We start from the raw sequence: 19858 nt of genomic DNA, 5'->3' as shown, positions 1-19858 counted from the left end.
TTCGTTGTCATCATTGTTGGTGGCACCCTCTTTCGATCGTCCACATGGTGCCGTGCTCTTGTCCGTCTCTTCTACTTCACATTTGATTTCATCCTTTATCTCATCGAAGTCATCGGCAAAGTCAACCGATCCTTCGTAATTCGCATGATATCTTCCATCAACTCTCGGCTGTGGTATGTTCATGACATCGTCACCATCGTTGGGCTCTTCCTTAATCATCGGCTCTTGCTTGACTTCAACCTTTGCGTACTTTGATTTGCGCTTTCTGCGTCCATCAGAACCACATATGAATGGGTTCATTCTATTGGATTCAGAAAAAAATGAAAATTTTTACAATAACAAATGAATCAACTTCACGCAAAACACGTGTCAGTCGCGTCTACAGCAAAGACGAAAAAATGCGCACCATATGTGCTTCTGTCTTAGGTTATTTGTCATTAATTTCCATGAATATCAAACCGATTTGTCTCTTCTGAAACAGAATGATGAACAGAACATGATTTTGAACCTGACATCGAAATAACTAACCAGAAGTACTCAACACTTACGCTGTGAAATTTTCTGTCGTTTACTTTTTTTACTGCACGCGGAATTGATTTATTTTCGCGTGTATTTTTTTTTCAAGATGTCTGCTCAACTCTGTGGCCCAATGAGCAATGGCAAGCTCACGACAACCTACAGCATCGATGCTGATATTCACATACTCACTTTTGCGTGTGTTAGTGATTTTCGTTGAGTTGTCAACGACGTCACTTGATCTCGATGAGTAGCTGTCTTGTGAGCAAATTCTGAGCTCAATTCAAAATTATCGATTAAATTCGTGCGACATTTTTTATTTTTAAATTGAAATTCGTTTTGATTGCGAATAAATTGATTGAAAAAAAAAACGATTTGTTTGGAATTATAAACATTTTGTCATTTAAATTAAAAGATGATTGATTGCTATATTTGTGCAAATGTGAAAATGACACAAATTAACCTAGAACAAAATTCGGAATACTTCAATATTTAAATGCTAATTTTTGACGTGTGAAAGTCACTCCAACTTGTCGTTTAAAGTCTGTTCTGCAAAAACTAGATTTTCTTCTGAGTTTCGGTAATTGATCTTTGCTTTGACTAGGTTCAGAAACTTTTGTCAACGGAACGAAATAAATAACATCGTTTTGCAACATAAGCAATGCAAATCGAATGTGAAGAAAAGAAAGTTTAAAGAAATTTCTACTAAAATCCCATCTTTGGTCCAAAAAGCCTACAAAAAAAAGCTAAATAAAACAACGATGTTCGTCATCATTTGGTTTAATTAAGTTCATTTTTATTTTGATCAAAGTTTAAACAAAATTGTTTAACACTAGTGAGACAAGGGTGCGAGAGATGATTTGCATGTTTTACGTAATTCTCCCGTCCGAAAGGAATATTTTTTTGCGGTGATTCAGATTTACTTTTGTTTGTTCGTTGTTTTAGTTTTGGTCAGGAAAAGAAAAGGTCAACAGAAGAATTCAAATTCAACCGAATAAATCACAAAAGGGAAATAAATCAATAAATTAATGCTTCGAAAAAAGATCGGCGTTAAATTATTTGGTGTATGAAGATGGAAGTGTAGTGAAAAAGTTTCGTATCATTTCCAATGAAAATGATGTTGACTGGCGCTATAGACAGGAGAAGTGGTCCACAGCTAATTGCTTAAATGCTACAGTTGGTATAATTGCTTTGTTTCTTGTTGTTGTTCATTGATAGTTTTGGAATGAGTTTCAAAAGCAATGTGTATGTGTCATGATTAAAGTCGTTTCAAGTTTGTCTGTGTCATACAAAGAGTTCTGTGAGTTTTTTCCGTTCGGAAAATTCGGCAAATGAAACAAAAACAATTGAAAAAAAAACAAAAGATGAAAATGGAAGAAAAAACAATCGTTTAGGAAGCACAAATTGAAGGAAATCAAGGTGAGCATACCAAAAATATTGAAAATTGATTCAATACTTTCTCAACAGAGAGAGAGAGAGAGAGATTCACCCTCTCTGTCTATCTAAATCATGACCATTGCTTGGATGAATGAAGCACATGTGTGACCTGTATGTGTTTCGATGACGACGATTTAATCAGAAGACAAAATTAAAGCTGGTTGAGATTGTTCTACTTGTCACACTTTGTTTTACGTTTGGAATCGAAATGCCGAAAAGATTTTTTCTGAGAAAATTGGTTTAAAATTGTTGTTTTTTTTTGGTTGTGTTGAGACAAAAGTATAAAACAAAATCAAAACGTTGATTTTGATTGGAAGCTGGACGATGCACGAGCGCGTATGAGAAAAGAGGCAAAGTTCATTGAAGCATTTAGCAAAAAAAAAATCTTATTCAAATAGATGGAAATGACTAACGATTCCTTGGTGTGTGAGTGTGTGTGTGTGTGGGTGTGATCATCGATTCATTTTGAGCTTGAACACGATGATTTTGGTTGATCGACGACAATATTTCATTAAAAATGTCGTGGTCGGAAAATATTGTGTTTCGTAAAAAATGTCCTTCTTCTTCTTCTTCTTCGTTTTCTTTTGTTCTTGTTAAACTGAATGTTTCTGTATTTTTGACTCTTGCAACAATTATTAACGGGTAATATTCAAATTTGTTTGGTGCAAAAAGTGTGTGTGGTGCTTCACACTTTGGAAGAGCCATTTTTGTTTGGTTCAGATCCAAGAACGGCGTTATTATCGGTGCGTTTATTGGTTGCGACTCTCATTTGACATCACCGTAGCTCGGAAATCTTTCGCTTGAACACAGAAAACAGGATTATGCTGAGTTGATTGATGACGTCTCAATTGGAACGATTGGAGAGAGAAAAAAACTTCCATTCAACGATTGGATCAATCGAAGTCAACTATGGAAAATGAATCGTTCGGTGAAAATATTCGATGGTCTAAGTAATGGGAGCCTCGGTCGCGCTGATGATTTCGATGTCTATCTCTTTCCATATACATGATCGTTGGTGGTGGTGAACTGTCCTGCAATGGTAATACGTTGTTAGTTTATTTGTGTCACAAAGCTTTTTGAAAACAAATAAGCGAAAACTCTTCGAAAACTCATTTTTATGTAACTTTCTATAGGCTGACAAAATGTTGTTGTTTTTTTTTCTGCTTACAAAATGTTTCCTTTCGAAAAACGAATTTTCTTTGGCAATGTTTTTTCTTCTTACAAATTTTAATTAGTTAATTGAGTATGTCACAACTTTTTTTGTTTGACCTAAAACGATTTTTCGTTTGATAGAGATGTGGGAGGTAGTTGAAGGTAAACTTACTCGTCGCTCGTTCCTGGTATTCCATTTGTTTGGCATTATACTATCGGTACATACGGGAGATGCAATAAATGAACGTTGTGATTCTAGGACGGTTTGTGGGTGCTGCTGTGGCTCTACATATGAACTGCGCCACGCCGCCCACCGAGGTTATTCTTCAATCAAATCCCAAATCATTAACGATGCATCAGTGCCACCCACCGTAATCAACGATCGATCACCATACAAAAATCGTACACTACCAATTGCACCCGAATATGTTTTCGTCTCATGATATTCACCGCGATTACTGATGCACGGATATCTGGAGTGTTTTGGAGAGGGTGAAAGAGAGAAATAAGTGTAGAAGGTTATTGGAAATCAAGAGAATTGACAATTTGAAAGAAAATGAGAAAATTATTGAAAAATACACAGTAAACTATCTCTAATTGTGCCATGTGAAAGTTGACAATTCAAATCAAATCCAATTTTACTGTTTTTTGTTCTGAATTTGAGTTGTAGGCTTATTTTTTGAGTATTTTCTACTCTTATTAGCCTTTGTTCATGGCATGAAATTCATGCATGTCGTTCTAGTTGTGTCTTGAAAAGACTTTTCAGAAAATCTTCAAATAAAATACCTGAACAAGCGAATGTAGCCTTCTGCATCACCAGACGCCAGCATATCGTGTCCAGAAGCTCGATTACATGTCGTAATTGTTGTTGATGAATTCGAATAATATCGATTGTTCCACATACCCGCAACCAAAAATCCGACCGTACAATTTTGTGTCAACCATTTGATATCCTTCATAGCGATTGGACTGCGTTCAGGTGACAACGATCTTACATCCCCTGAAAATCATGAAGAAATCACCACCGTTTTTATTCACAAATTCAAATGACGCGTTGTTTCCAGAAGAATTTATGTCAAGCAAAAGGTTTGGAAAAACTGAAGCAAAATTTGAAAAAACCAACCAAAATGAACGAAAAAAATGCATGTATGTTTGTTATTACGGAGGAGTACTCATTATTATATGTAATACAGAAGCATAAAGTTGAAGCCAATAAAAAAATTAATTCAAAAATTTTCAAAATCTCCGCAAATTTCTTTAAAAAACAATTTTATTTCGGAGATCGAACGAAAACAACCAATGAAGCAACAAAACAAATCGTTACTGAGCTTGCTGGAACTTTATTCTGAATTAATGTGTCAATTTTCATGGTAAAAATCGAACAATAACAAAGAAAAATAGGAACAGATTCGATACGTACAGAACAGAAGATCAAAATCGACTGTAACCGATTGCAAGTAGAATGCGTCTATGCTCCAATCCAAGTGCTGTAAAGGCTGTGATCCTCGAATTTTATTTAGTTTTTTATAAGAAAATCCATCTCTCGAAACCCGGAACAGATAAATGCAACCATTTTGTGATCCCAATGCAATCATATCGCCAACTGAAAACAAACCTCATTATAACATTAACATTTTATTAATGATCGAATGGGTTTAACAATTAAAATTCACTCATTAATGGATTCACCATCAGCTTGATTATAGTAATTTAATTGCATTGAATAAATCAAATTGCAACATTTTTTCATCAAAAAATCGAATCAAACCACCTGTTCTCGCTCCACAAATTTACCTTGATTATAGCTAATGCAGTTCAATGGCGAGCCACAAACTCTCAATGTGATCATAATGGTGCCATTTTCTGCGTTCAATATGAGTAAATGTCCTTCGGTGCTGCCAACCGCCAGTGCTGATCCAAATGGATGGAATGCCAAGGATACGCATTCGTAACCGGAATGGCAAGTCCATAAAAGTTTTTGTTTACGCCATAAGGCAATGTTTTTGTCACAACCGGCTGTTGCGAAAATCTCCTCCTCTGGATGTACGGCCAAGCCAAGCAATTGTCTTCCATGACCAAACACCACTTGGCTAAATCGTCGTTGGAGTGAACCTTCAACGATGCTATTACGCGTGGTACCAACATAAATGTTGCCATCATTGCGACCCGGTCGAACCGGATAAATTGTGCGTACTCCACCGGCCGATTCAGGTAGTTTTGTGTCTGTGATTCGTTTGTAATTTTGTAACGAGTCCCAAGCGGCAATTTTACGATCTTTTTCACCACCCGACAACAATGTTCCCTCGGACAACATTACCAAGCAACTTATGCCTTTGCTATGCGCTTCGAATTCCATTCGTATAAAATAACTGAAAGTAAAATGAATTTAATTACTTTGGTGGATCTCTTTATCGTATTCACTCTGTCTTTTACTTACGCTCCATCCGCGTCAACACTGTAAATTGTGATGAAGCCATCGGTGTCGGCTGTAATAACATCGCCATCTGGCTCGAATTGAACGCTTGTCACATGCGTTCGCGATGGCTGCTTTATGATATCCGTTCGCTCAAAGAAACCATCTTTGCGACGATGCCAAAATGATAGGTGACCCCGTCCATGACTTATAATCAAATTATCATCCAACGGATGGAAAACTGCACCAGATAAATTCTCTTGCAATGTCTAAAAATGGGGAAATTTTGAGGTAATAATAAGCTTTTGGCATGGTTTGGTATTGAAGAATATTTTAAAAGATTTTTCACATATAATTGACCAATAATATAAACCAAATTTTCTTTCTTCTTATGACTTAGAAAAATTCGGAGTCACAATAGAATAGAAAATTTGGTGAGTTACAAGAAAAATTCTGCTTGAAATTGTGGGCTTGGAAAAACAATGACATCCAACGTACCGAAACTTTTCCCAATAAATGTCCCCATTGCCACTGCCACACAGATAGCACACTCTCCGGACTGGCATCAGCCGCAAGTATATAGCTACCACCATTCTTAAATGGAAAGAATACATTTTTGAATAAGAAAATGAATCTTGAAACAATCAGTTGGAAAAAATAATAATTCAACAAAAACTGTTCTTTCAAACGTTCGATTTTACGCTTAGAAATCAATTTAAAGAAGTTTCGAAGTATCAATTTGCACTTACCAATTGAGAGAAAGCAACTGCCGTGACGCCAACATTCAGTTCGCCCATTCCGAAGACGTAAAGTGTTTGAAGTGATTCAGTGCTCCAAATGCGAACATGTGCTTGTGATTTACGGTCGGCACCCGCCCGTTGACCTGATGCTACCAGTTCACGTGAGGGATGCACGTCCATGCTGCGGGAAAGAAAAAAGTGACAAAAACATTGAATTCATATTGAACAAGAAGAAAATTTAAACTGATTTATTTCATAAAGTCTAAAACAAAAAGATTAAAGTTCAATAAACGAAAGCAGAACTCGAATCGAGTTAGAGCACTGCAACTAAAGCGAACGTTTGCAAAGTTGCACGATCTTCCCAATCGTATACGATTGTTTTTATATGGCAAAAATCGTCCACGATCGTATCTTTTTGCTATTTTCAAGGCAACCATTTATGGAGGATTTCAAAAGAATCATACACGATTGTAATCATGAGCCTTGGAAATAGTTCCTTTACTCGATGCCAAAAATTCAAATTGACCAATCTCTCTGTAATAAAGAGCTGGTATGCGAAAATTTAATGCTTAAAGTCCCAAAAACTGAACTCACCTCATAATATCTTCTGTGTGCCCAGTATAGTGTCTTTGTGTCTCTTCATCGCGATCATACAAAACGGCAACAGCAGCAACAAAGTACAATAATTCCCCAGATGGTAGAACCCATAGATTTTTACGTACATCCAATCCACGATAGCCGTGTACCCATTGCAATTGTAATTTTTTATCTGGTGCTGTATTATCAACAGGTGGATGATGTATTGGTGGATAGAATGTACGACGTAAACCGCGTATGTTCAATTTAATTGGATCCTCTTTGGCAATGTCTAATGCGGTAAAATCGGCACTGCCACGGTTTGCAATTTCATTTTCCGGTGCATACAGCACACGTGGTCGGCTCTTGCTACGGGCTCTCTGTCGTACGGACGGTTTAATTGGTTCGTCATGTAAAACGGTTGCCGCGGCTGTTGCTGCCGCCGACACATTATTGCGTGATCGTGAACGTCGAATGGGCGATCCAATTGGTGCAATTGCCGTTGCACTACTGTCCAGGTAGAATGTTTCAATATCCGCAAATTCATTACGTAGCTGTGAAAAGCTTCGCACTTCATCGCCCGTCGTGGTGTACATACGTTTTGCACCGGTCATTTTTAATACTTGCCCTAGGTCCTCCAACACTTCTTCAAACGGCTGTGATGTTCGTAAATTGAGTAAAACTCGACACTGTGAATGCAACGAACGAAAAAATTTGGAATGAAAAAAAATGGAAATGAAGAAAATGAAAGTGAAAAAAACCACACACGAAAGACGAATGCGAAAAAAAAACATTCAAAAAATCGATTGAGTATCTAAAAATGGAATATCTAGCCGATGGTTCTTTTTTTTTCATTCAAATCCGCCATCGATTGATATATCATAATTCATTGGACAGTTTTTTTCCGCTCAGTTTTTGGTGACGGAAAACCAAAAAAAAAACCCAAAACCACTCTTAGGATCTATGACACGAAGCAAAGAAGAAGAAAAAGGGAGAGAAAAAAACGGCAAAACACCGAATATCGAAAAATCGATGCCGACACACAATATAACGGCCATGTGCTAAAAGTAAGCATGCAATCGTTGTGTTTCATTCACACGTGAAACACATTTCTTTTTTTCGACGAAATGAGTGAGTGTGTTGGGAGCACGGTGTGTATGTGAATAGCAACAGTAACAGCGACGACATTCGATTGCGCTGCTTGGAAAAAAAAGAAGAAAATATAAGGAGCAAAGCATACACACATAATGAAAATCTGTCCGCGGAAATTGTGTTGCCGATGTTTTATTATTATTGAGTAATTACTTTTATGAATGGCTAACGTGCCTCAAGGACAATAAGAAAATGTTTGTTGGTGTTTCTCTCTCTCTCTCTCTCTTCTCTTTCTTTTTGTTTTTTTTTTCGTTTGTTCGTTTGAACGAGCGAGTGAAAATTCTTGCGCAGTATCTGTATTTCTTTAATTTATTCCAGCATTTTACTCGCCAGCTTTGCTTGCCAGCAGAACTTAAATTCCAATCCACCCCGTTCACAAACCGAGAGAAACGACATGTGTTTGTGATTCAAATGAATAGAGTGAGCGAGCCATGGGATCGACACCTCAAGTCGGCTCACTATTGATATTTGTTTAATAAAACAATTGGCTGGCTATTTATTTGTGGTTAATTATAGGCATCGAGTAAATGGTTTAATCACATAGTAATTGCCTCGTAAGTAGATAATGAGAGCTTGAGAAAGGTTGTGTTGAAAGTTCGACAAAGACCCTGGACAAGTTTTTGACTCTTGTTTTTTTCGGTTTTGGCTCTCTGACACGTGGAATCGATCCGGATATTTGTGTGGACTACGAAGATGCCTGACGACGTTGATCGTTCAATTTTTTGAACGACCCACTTGAACTGAGTCAAATCGCTTATTCGTTTTTTTCCACTGGAAGGTGTTTCACGATGTTTTGTCTTGTTTTTTAAGTTTGATTTGTTTTTAATTGGTTTTTTATTATCTTGTTCCTTGTCTTGTTCTTCTTTTTTCTAATTTTCTTCATTTCATTGATTTTCACCTATTTTTCACTGGAAAATATCACTTGCAATTCAATTCAATTCAATTCAATTTTGTTCTACTTAAAATTTCAATTTCTTCGTGATGTTGTCAAATTTTCGCCCCATTAAAGATGTCTAGTTGACAACATGGACACTGTAAACACACTAGAACCATATCATATCTCATATATTGAATATTCGACAAAGTTGTCAAGGAATGAAATCTGATCAAATTGTTTTTCATCTAAATCTTGGAATTCAAATACTTTGCTTTTAAAAATATAAAAGTTTGATTTTGTGTCAGATTTTGCGAATCTCGATTTTGACCAGAGACTTCGACTTTGAACAGAGATTTTCTTCTCTTTGTTTGATTTTCTTTTGAATCTTAAGTTTCATTTCATTGATTAAATTTGAATGAAGTGAATGGAATCGAGCATAGATTTCAAGTAAAAAGCCTTGCATTGAGCTTCGTTTTTCATTTTCATTCGCATTTAACTATTTATCCTTCATTTCGATATCTTTCAATACGTAAAAAATCTATTTTTGATCTCCTTCCCTTGTTTTGTCTATCCTGCTTTGATTTGTTCTTCATTTTGATCTCTTTTAACGAAATTTATCGAAATTCCCACCAAAAATTGTCTACCACATTGCATTCAATTAGACTAGATCCACAAAGCTTCAATTGATCTAATCAATCTAATTGAATTCAATCATTCGATTTGGCATATCAAAAATGTTTGAAATTGTATTAAAAGTGTTGAAAATATTTAAAAAAAAAAAAAAACAAATAAAAAAATGTAAAACCAAAAATTTGCAGAAGAAACCAAAAAAAAAAACCCCAAAACCTCACCTGAACATTATGATCCAAATTGTTGACGATGCGAATGACGCGGCCCGCGCTCGGTTTGAGTACGTTTGGTGCGTTTGGTGTGATGTCTGCATCCAAAACCGATGAATTGCGTGCGGCTGATTTATTGCCCCAACCTTGATTTCCTGGCGATGCATACCACATGCCGTTCTTTTTACCGTAACTGGCTGGCTGTAAACGCACGAGAAAAGGTGTACGAAAAAAAAATGTTATTCGATTCGGCTGTGATTTGCACTAATTCTGAGGTGTATACATCAATATTTCCGGAGGGTTTGACCCACTGAAACCACAGTCGTTGTAAATAGAAGCGCAAAAATTCACGGCGTTCAAACGAAATTACAGAAATTCGGTTGAAAAATGACGACGACGTCGATGTTCAGCCAAACAAAAGAAAAACGAAGGCACTAAAATTCGATCTTATTTTGGCAAATTGTCGTTGTTGTTTTGGTTCTCGTCTTTTGTGTGCTTTTTGTCCCTTGAATTCGAATCGCGTGAAATTGATGTGGTGTGACTTATTTTGATTTCCTTTACGGCAACAAAATTTCTTCGCAACAAACTAGTTTGCACTATGACTTAATTACATCACATCATCGAAATAGAGAAACTGCTTTTTGATTGACTTAACTCTATTATTGCGAAATTATTATTATCGATCGGATCATCGATTCGGTCGCGAGAATTGATCGAAAACAAAGGCGCGAAGGCGCGCAACACAGCTCGAGCGGGAGAATGTGTGGTGAAAATTTAAAATGCTTTACAATCATACAGAGCAGCTTGTATGATTGCTTACTCATTTCAAACTGACAGTAAACTCTGGCAAAACGAAAAGAAAACAATGTAAAAGGAGGCGACAACCAACATCAAATTGTACTAGACTATGCGAAAAGTAAAAGCGAAGATGACGACGACGTTGAAGAAAAAAAAATCACCACACATTGAATTGGTATTGAAAGTAAGAAGGGTAGAAAAAAGCACACGGCAAGAGGTAACAAGGGTGAGAGAGAGAGGGAGAGAGAGAGAAAGAAATGAGCCAATAAAACGGTGGGTAAAAAAGAAAAGAAAATAGCCAAACGAACGAATTTCACCCGTCCATTTTGTCGCTATATTGTTAAAAGAAACGCCATCCACTTCATTATATTACCAGTGCAAAAGTGTAGCATGCAAATCGCGACGCGCTATCGAATTTCCCAAAGAAGAGCGCTCGCGAGCCACGGCAAGGAGGTGAGAGACCAAGAGAGCGAGTGACTAAGCGAGCAAGTGAGTGAGTAGTGAGAGAGCAAGTGAGAGAATGAATAAGCGACGACGACAACGACGACCAAAGTACAACAGAAAACACAACGCACCAACTCATACACAAGCGATCGACCGTTCGACCGCCGAACATACCAACAGCGCAAGAAAACAAAAGAAACAAAACAAAAACATACATTTATTTGAACATAAATTAAAGACAAACATAAAATGAAAACGATGATAGAATGAATGCATGAAAGGAATGTGAAGTCGCGAAGAACCAAGTTGACGCGCGCGCGCGCACGCTCATGCTCGCTTGGACACAAAGCACACACAGAAAAAAAAAATAGCGAAGAAAAGTAACTCGGAGAATTTTCGTAAGTGAATATAAGTGAAGTGGATGGTTTGCGTTTACATTCGATTCAGTTGGGATTTAGCACACGGATTCTCGAGTCGGCAGCGAAAAAATGTTTGGAACTTTTTAAATAACATTCAATCGCAAATCGCAGACCGAGATAGACGATGGGAGAACGGAAAAGCGGTGGGGAGAGACAGCGGGCTAAATACGACATAATTCGCATTTAATTGTCTTGGTTTGGTGTGCTGTTATTGTTGGCCTGCTGAAAACGCGCCATTCGATCAAGCAAATATATATACATAAAAACTCAGTGATAGCGTTTTATTTGAAATATTTTATAAATTTCAACGATTCATGTTCCAAATTATTTTCTGCACAATGGCAGAAAACAGAGACTGGAGTATGGCTGTAAGCAGAGAATGAGGCATGAGCGGGAAGGTGAAGAAATGCAAGGAGAGGTGAGGAATATGGATTAAAATTGAGGCAAATGAAGAGAAATGAAGGAATTTGGAGGGAAATGAAGGGAAGAGGAGGGAAAAGGTGGGCAAAAAGGAGCAAAAAAGAGGTAAAAAGTGGGCAAAACAGTTTGTAAAGTCAAGCAATACACTGGAAAAGGCAGGTGAAATACAAGAAAATGCGAGCGAAATGACCGAAAAGAGAGGCAAAATATCGAAATACAGAAGCATAGAGCGAAGAATAGAGAGCAAAGAGTAAAGAAAAAGGAGCAAAGAAAGCGCCAAACAATTCGCGATCAAAGAAAACGCATTTGTAATATCGCAACAAAACAGTGACACGACATTGTGTAACTAAATTGCATACAAACAATCATAACAACGGATTCAATTGCGATTTTAACTTGCGAATTCATCTTTTTTTTTGTTGTTGTTGTTGTTGTTGTTACCGTCGTCGTTGTTATTTCATTTTGGTTTTCTTACAAACGACACACACACAGTCCCATAACAATTACAATAACGAGAAAATGGCGTTTTATATTTCAGAAAAGTTGTTCCGATTTGAATATTGTATATTGTAATGCATGACGCAAGCTTCTGTTCAAACCGCCACCAGATATAATAACTACGGCTATTATCGTGAAAATACATCGAACAAGTTTAAGTGTGTCACACTGGATATGAAGTATGGATCTTTTGCAGAAGTTAAAAAATGAATGTGGAAAATCCACGAGAAAATTGAAAAATAGGAGAGGGAATGAGAGTTCTACCTTTGTGAAGGGGGCGGTGAGATGATAGGATAGGGTGTATTAAGGGAAAAGGTTGATATGGGAAGAAAAGTGAGGTAGGGCTCAAATAGAAAAAAGGGCGGAATAGGGAAAAAGTATAGAAAGGTGAGTGAAAATGGTTGAAAAGCTTCGAGAAGAGAAAAAAAACTGGGAGGAACGCAGAAAAACTATGCAAAAACGAGCTTGGAAATTGTTTACATTGAACTTTGGCTCACAATGTGTGAACCTCACACACTCCATGTGAACGGTTCAAATGTTCGTGAGATAAGAAGCAGGGCGCGAACGAACAAACGAGTCAGCAAGTAGGTGAGCGAGTGCTTTCACAAGCCACACGGTTAATGCGTAATTTGCATTCGACAATTAACCACACTGACCTATTTCACATTCACATCGGTTCGTTCTTAATTTCATTCGTTCGTTCGTTCTTTCACTTTCGTTGACACGAAACGAAGCAAAGAGAAAGAGCTGGACATAACATCGGTGGAGGTCGGCAAAAGAAGCGACACAAAAAAGGATGAATGAAAATTTATGCCGCAATCGAGTAAGCCGTAACTGATCTTTTCCCTGCTTTTGCTTGGCATCCAAAGCGCGTTGTTGGCAAATCCCGTCGAATCGGCCCAAATGGCACAAAGAAAGAAGAAAAAAATGAACGAGTTGACATTGGATGTTATGACTATTGTTTGCCAGTTAATTGTAAGTTTTATTTGCATAATAAAGCATATCGACAGTCGATCTCTTGCTAAAAATCGCCATAAATATGAGGTCAGATATTCGGCGAATAGGCTATTATGATGAAAATCGCCGGCCAAATATTTCATTAAATTAAAAACGAACCTCGCGATAAACCAACCGACCAAAGCAACAACAACAAAAAACAACCGACCAGCATTTTTGTGGACGAAAAATGATTTGTGTAATTGGTTTTTGTTGTCGCTCGAATTTATTACAATGGTGGTTGTTGTTGTTGATGTGGTTGTTTTTTGCGAATGTGTTTAATGCGTCGGTACGTCGTTCTTTGGTTTGTCCACACGAATGTGAAAAATTGTGAAAAATTTATAACCAATATAAAAAACCGAAAACATAGCGAACAAAATAGGAAAACGAAAATCCGTTGGTACGTAAACGGCGACGTAGTTTGTTCAATTGCTTTATAAACTATTTGGTCAATATAGCAATAAGAAGCGTGTTGCCTTTTTCTTTGACTTTTTCCATATCGTCGTCGTCGTCGTCGTCGTCGTTTAAGCTCCACTTTGAGCGCAATTTTGATTCTTGCGTGTCGACCAACTACATTTTACATATGAATGGTTTTTCGTGGCAAAACAGACGGAGTGAACGAGAAACCGAAGAAAAGAAAAAAGAGAGCGCGTAATATCGAGAGAATGAGAATGTGTGAACCAGTTTCTGAAACCTGGATTGCTTTTCCTTATTTTTATCGCTCTCAAATTGTCGCGGAGAATACTGTTTTTCTGATTCGCTTGTTCTACGTTGCTGGCTTTTTTTCGCATGCAATTTTCGATATCCATGTTATGTAAATATGATTGAAAAGTTTGCGTTTTTACTCTCATACACACACTAATAAACCGAAATACACACGCAGAGAGAGTGAGAGATTTGTTTCAAGGTTAAATCCGTTGACCTGAAAATGTCGGTTCTGGGTCTGCGTGCCATATCATCACCAACCTATGGATAAATATAGCAGAATGCGACAAAAATGTCTCTCTCTCTCTCTCTCATTCACACTCGCCACAATTATTTTCGATTGCTCTCCTTTTTTTCTGTTTATTTCTTGCGTAAATGTGTGTTTCTTTTCGGTTCGTCGATTGTTTTTTCTCGTCTTGTTGTTTTTTTCCCTTGTCTTGTTATTGTTTGTCGTTTCGTATATAATTTAAAGCGCATTTTTGTTTACAATTGTTGATGAATTGCCGTCAAAAACTTCAAAGGATGTAATGAAACGAACAGGGAAACATGGTTTTGTGTTTTTTTCTTCGTCAAACCATACGAAATCGACTTATTTGAGTAAAAGTTTCGGTCGTTACTGGACTTGTTCGTTGCGAAAACGACTTCCGAAACAAATGCATGTCTAAAAAGTTGTCCGAATACTTTTTTTTTTCTTCTCACAAGCGTTCAGCTTTTATTCTGTGCTTTTTAGGAAAGGACCCAGTAAAAAAGCTCATTTATTTTTCCACCAATTTTCCAACGAATGTCATTTCGTTTTGTTTAAAGTTGTCAAAAGTATACGAAACTTACCTTGAAAACTTTCAATGAGGATAGAACGTACGAAGCCCCATCTTCCAGTTCGTCCAATGTGTACTTTCGATCGCCATCCATTGAGAATACGTACCGTGCACCGCGTGGCAAATCCATTTTCGGCGAAATTTTATCCAACAATGACTCTAAGCTATTCACATCACGACCCGGTTTAAAACGGTATTCAACGCCTGGGAAATATGGATCACCATTTCGATAGAAGATCAAACGACGGGCTTTCCAATATGATAGATTCTGGTATCGACTACTTGCACCACTCATATCGGTTCGTGATTTTGATCGCACCAAACCCGGTGCCTGCGATGAATTTTCACTCATGTTATCGGGACCGTGCATATGCATACCACGCGGATTACCATCGGATTGATGACCAAAACCACCTGCAATTTTAAAAGATTGCAAAAGGTTTTTTTTCAGTCTTATGTTTGAAGACGGTCTATTTTTGAATAATGATGCAACAACGAAATATTTCGTTTTAATCGTTGTTTTATATGCTCGAACGAATTTCGATATCAAAAAATAATTTTGATCAAATTTGAAGAAATATGAAATTTTTCAATGAATCAATATAAGACGACAACCAATTTCGAACAGGTGTACGACACAACACAATCAAATGTCCAAATCCTGATTAACTTTCAAGGAAAAAACATATATTTTTGGTCCGAAAATTGCAGTTTCACATAAAAATGATGCTAATCGAAGCACGAAATTGAAGTTAAATAAAGAAATTAAACTTATCTACTCAAAAAAAATGACGACTTTTCAAAGGAAAATCGATATCTGTGGCTCATTTCCAACAATTAAACACGTTGAAAGCAATGAACTTCATTTTTAAGCCATGAAATCAACTTAAGCGTGGTGAAAAATGACTCTTTTTTTTTAACTGGAAAGGTTATTTTTTACCATTCAGTAGCAATTTTCAAGTTTTAAAACCATTTTTGAACCAAATTTTTACGAGTTCAATTTTGAAAATGGCATATTTTTGTGATTAATTTCGAACCAAAAAAAGTATTTTCAGAACAAATGAACAAATGAAATTTTTTTCTCATCAATAAAAAAAATTTGCGGCAACCCAATCAAATGAAATCACCTGTTGACGGTCCGCCATAAAAATCTTCATCCGATGGGCTATTTTTCATGTGATGTCCAACGGATGTGTGATTATCTTGATTTTGTGCATCATGTGTTGAATTGGCTGCATCGTTGATATTTTCATTCGGCATGCTACGTGTATTGTTATCGCTGTTGCGACCACCGTGCGTATCCTCTAAGTGTTCAGCGTCTGGATTATTGTTGGAATCGTCTTCCGTGTAAATCACGTCTTGTTCGTCTTCTTGATCGTCAATTTCTTCTTGATCGTCCTGCTCCACTTCAGATGTGTTGACGTTCGTTTCAGCATGTGCATCGGCCTCTTCAGTATCACGATGGTTATTTTGAGGGCCAGAAACCTGAGGCACCGCACGTGTGTGTATTAAAAACGAGAGTCAAAGAATTTTGATAGGGATCAAAAATCGCACAAACAATATTATCGGGTATTTACGTTCTAATCAATATAGCATAACACAACAATCTTGGTTGTTAGCTGAAAATGGTTTTTCTTGGGTGTGTTGGGAACAATGCGCTTTTGATTTGGAGGAACAAATGGGCAAGGTGGATGGTTGGCTGGAGTTCAATTAGCCTCGTTTGCAAAGCTTACAAATGAAATTGCATGATTGAGCTTTGAAGACAATGATTTTTTGTTTCCACTACGGTTGATGAGGCGATTCAAGAAAAAGAAGCCCGAACAAAATTACAGCCACACCTCTTCAAATCAACATGATTACAACAGAAAAACTTGATAACACGCTGCATTTTTATACAAAAAACAACAAAAAACCGACAAAAAATTAGGTTAAAAGTTACGTAATCCATGCGAAAATCCCCGGACAGAACGAAAACAAAACAACAACAAAAACTACGTGGCACAAAAAAGTATCAGCTCAAGAAAGTCGACGCTATTTTACACCTTTTGAATGAAAAACCAACAGAAAATTCGATCGAAAAAATGGAAACGAAAAAAAAACAAACGGTTACAACATCACAACAGCGTTTGTATGATTATTGATAATAGCGTTCCGGTGTTTTGGTTCAAGCGCCCGGAACGGTGTGCGCTTTGGTCGGGTGGCATCGACAAAGCAACCTCGTTATAAACCGCACCGCCACTACCATCACCACCACCAACAGCAAGAGCAACAGCAGCAGCAGCAACCACACCAACAGTAAAAAAGTTGTGGCTACACAGGAGGCAACAGCAGCAACAGCACAAAAAGTGCAAAGAGTTGCATCTTATTGCTTGCAAAAAAAAATGCGGCCAAAAAACACCAATCTCAATTGAGACGCCCAAAAAACAACAACAAAAATGTTTCAGCTACTAAATACGGGGTGGGTAGTTCATTTAAAATATTTCTCTAATGTGTGTAGAAAATTGGTATTATTTTTTTTTCATTATTGTGCTTGGTTGATTTTTTTTTAGACAAAAAACAATATATTTACCATATTCAAAAAATCGTGTGTATGTGTTTGATTTTAATTGGTATGTTTAGTGCTTTGGTCTGTCGTTTCGTTATTTGATTTTCTCTTCTTTTTTTTTGGTTCTTGATAAAAAAAAAATTTACATTCGATTTTAAAGTTCTTGTTGCGCTACTTTCAAAAAAGAAAATTGCATAATATCTGTTTTGCGGCAAACGGTCAATTGTTTGGTTCGGAACGGTACTTTTTTTTCTCTCTTCTGAATGTGTTAGCTGCGTTTGATTGAAATGAGAATGTGGCGTTTTTTTTTTATTGTTAACAACGCTGTAATGGAATGAGTTTTTGTATTTTTGTTAATGATGTAGGGGGATTAAGGCAAAACCGTATGAAATTGTTCGTTTTTCACCGAGAGCATAGAATGAAAAATAAGTAAGTGTCTTTGGTTTTTTTTTTTTGGTTTGTGTCTATATTTTTCTCTCACCAACGAATTAGCGACAAAATGTTTGTGTTTTTTTTCGGTTTTTTTTTCTTTAATTCGTTGCGTTTTGAATGTGTGTCGCTTGAGTACTTGTGTCTCCGAATCAAAGGAGAATGCAAAAGGCGGATCGATTGGAATTTCACATTGAAACTTAGTTTTTGGTGCTTGAAACAACTTTAATCACTAGTTTTTTTTTTTTCCCTTCGCTTTTCCAGCAAGTTGTTTATGTTCACTTTTCTTTTTGCACAATCGCCGTCGACGACGATCACCACCGATGACGACGTGTTGGCGGAACCCCGATTTTCGATAACCTTTTTTTTCGCTCTTTTGTCGTTCAATGCATTTGATTTGTCCCAAAAAGCATCGATGAATATATACCACTCGTTTAAGTTTCACTTAAATCGCACACAGACACACACATACACCGATAAACTCTATCTCTCTCTCTCTCTGTCTCGTATACACACAAACACAACCGCAAATGGAAATCATCAATGCAAAGAAATTGACCTCATTACACCGAAACTTATAGGCTTTTCGTTTCAGTCATTTGAAATGGAGTCTTTTTGTTTGTCCATGTTGAGTGTGTGTGTGTGTGTATGTTACTTTACGGGTTGCTTCTTTTCGTTTTTCGCGATTGAACGTGGCCGCGGCGCGCGTTACCGTTGGATATTCTTTTATCAATAAAAAAAAATCAACTCGAAATTGTTACGGTTCAACGCCATCCAAACGAAACGAATGAAAAATCCCGCATGCTTCTTCCTCCGAAATAGATTCGCTCTCTGTCCAAAATCGCACTAAATTCAATGGGCACTCTGCGAATGAGCCCGATTTACGGGTGCAAACAAACAACACATTGATTTCATTCAAATATTTGCCAGTCTGAAGCAACAACAACTATAGAAAAAAAAAACTAAATCGAAATTCAAATCGCAGCTCGAATAAGGAGGTTCGTTCGAAGGGCTGCGTTTTGGGTCCGAGGTAAATGCTAAATAAATTTTGTTCGTTTTTAGTGAGTTCGGCCTTTTGAGTCCCGCGACCACTTTCCACACGAAACGATTATTCATTACTGACCATTTGCTCACCATTTCGCCTGTATTTATGCTAAATTACACATACAAAGTGGCCATAACCACTACTCTCGATTATTTCATACACATACGTGACCGAGAGACGAACGAAGAAGAAAACAAAAAATAAAGTGAACAAAAGAAAACGGTTGAAATTGAAGTAGCACGGATTGTGTGTATGTGGCCGATGAGAAGAAACGGCATAGAAGGGAAGAAAAGGAACAACGAACGATGTACAACACACCGAACCACGGAGCTGACAAAAGGAACAAGAACACATAGAACACAATGGAACAGGACCACACCACTCTGCTGTTACACTGACCGTTGCTCACACACATTCCGTTGCCGACCACCATGCTTAATAATAACGGTCGACGAAGACCATTCCGCTTTTTCGATCGTTTTAAATGATAATTTCGCAATTTTATTACTCGTTTTTTTTTTAAGGAATTCGCATTTACTTGCGGAATGCATGGGATTAACTATTATTCAAAAGATACGTACGAAATGCACGTTTGGACTGACATTTGATGTTTGAATGCATTTCGTTGAGTTGTTGCTTTCTTTTATTTCTGTGGTTTTTTTATTTTCTCTCTCTCTCTCTCTTCTATGAAAAGCTTTAGGGTTCATCACATCGATCTTAATACCCTGTTGGTGTTAATCGATCTTAATGTTCTCTTGGTCATCATCATGTTGGTTTGTCATGCTTTTTTCATCAGTTTTTTACCCATTTTGATCAGTTTTCCCTATCTTTTCAAACTTCAACGGTTTTTAGACCATTCCAATCGATTCTAAAGCCCTGTGATTCGAACCAGTTTCGAAGTTTTAAATTTGAATCCAGTTCAAAGAATACGGAGACCAGAAAGAATGAGAATAATGGTATAAATTATGATTTTTCCTCGACTTTGGCCTATTTCTACACTTTTGAAACGCATAAGCTTTCTACTTGGAAGGAATTCAAACGT

The 19858-nt window shown here is 37.1% G+C and overlaps 1 protein-coding gene across 2 annotated transcripts; it reads right to left on the bottom strand.

Moving 5' to 3' along the window:
• Positions 1–1290: 1290 nt before the first annotated feature.
• On the bottom strand, positions 1291–18862 carry LOC129574426 (echinoderm microtubule-associated protein-like CG42247). 2 transcript variants are annotated; one of them, XM_055456442.1, is made up of 13 exons: positions 17367–18862; positions 15925–16282; positions 14811–15211; positions 9715–9903; positions 6853–7523; positions 6268–6439; positions 6017–6112; positions 5543–5787; positions 4900–5474; positions 4526–4708; positions 3892–4105; positions 3278–3578; positions 1291–2984 (listed from the first exon to the last, which is right to left on the bottom strand). In XM_055456442.1, the coding sequence occupies exons 1-12, from the start codon at positions 17367–17369 to the stop codon at positions 3425–3427; spliced, it is 3261 nt and encodes a 1086-aa protein (XP_055312417.1). In that variant the 5' UTR covers positions 17370–18862; the 3' UTR covers positions 1291–2984; positions 3278–3424. The 2 variants fall into 2 exon arrangements, with proteins under 2 accessions (XP_055312417.1, XP_055312419.1); XM_055456444.1 differs by lacking the exons at positions 14811–15211; positions 15925–16282; positions 17367–18862 and adding an exon at positions 9986–10499.
• Positions 18863–19858: the final 996 nt, after the last annotated feature.

Source organism: Sitodiplosis mosellana, unplaced genomic scaffold (genome assembly GCF_009176505.1).
Source record: "Sitodiplosis mosellana isolate CC-2019 unplaced genomic scaffold, AAFC_SMos_1.0 Smas_scaffold_6162, whole genome shotgun sequence".
NCBI classification, from domain to species: domain Eukaryota; kingdom Metazoa; phylum Arthropoda; class Insecta; order Diptera; family Cecidomyiidae; genus Sitodiplosis; species Sitodiplosis mosellana.
Note: the sequence above shows the minus strand (reverse complement) of the source record. Positions and strands in the feature narration are given on the sequence as shown.

What these genes read in the sequence shown, in the direction of transcription:
- LOC129574426 (XM_055456442.1), bottom strand. An exon ending in AGTGTTGACGCGGATGGAGC is followed by an intron (nt 5,475 to 5,542) that starts GTAAGTAAAAGA and finishes TTTTACTTTCAG; the next exon opens with TTATTTTATACGAATGGAAT. An exon ending in GGCTACATTCGCTTGTTCAG is followed by an intron (nt 3,579 to 3,891) that starts GTATTTTATTTG and finishes AAAACACTCCAG; the next exon opens with ATATCCGTGCATCAGTAATC.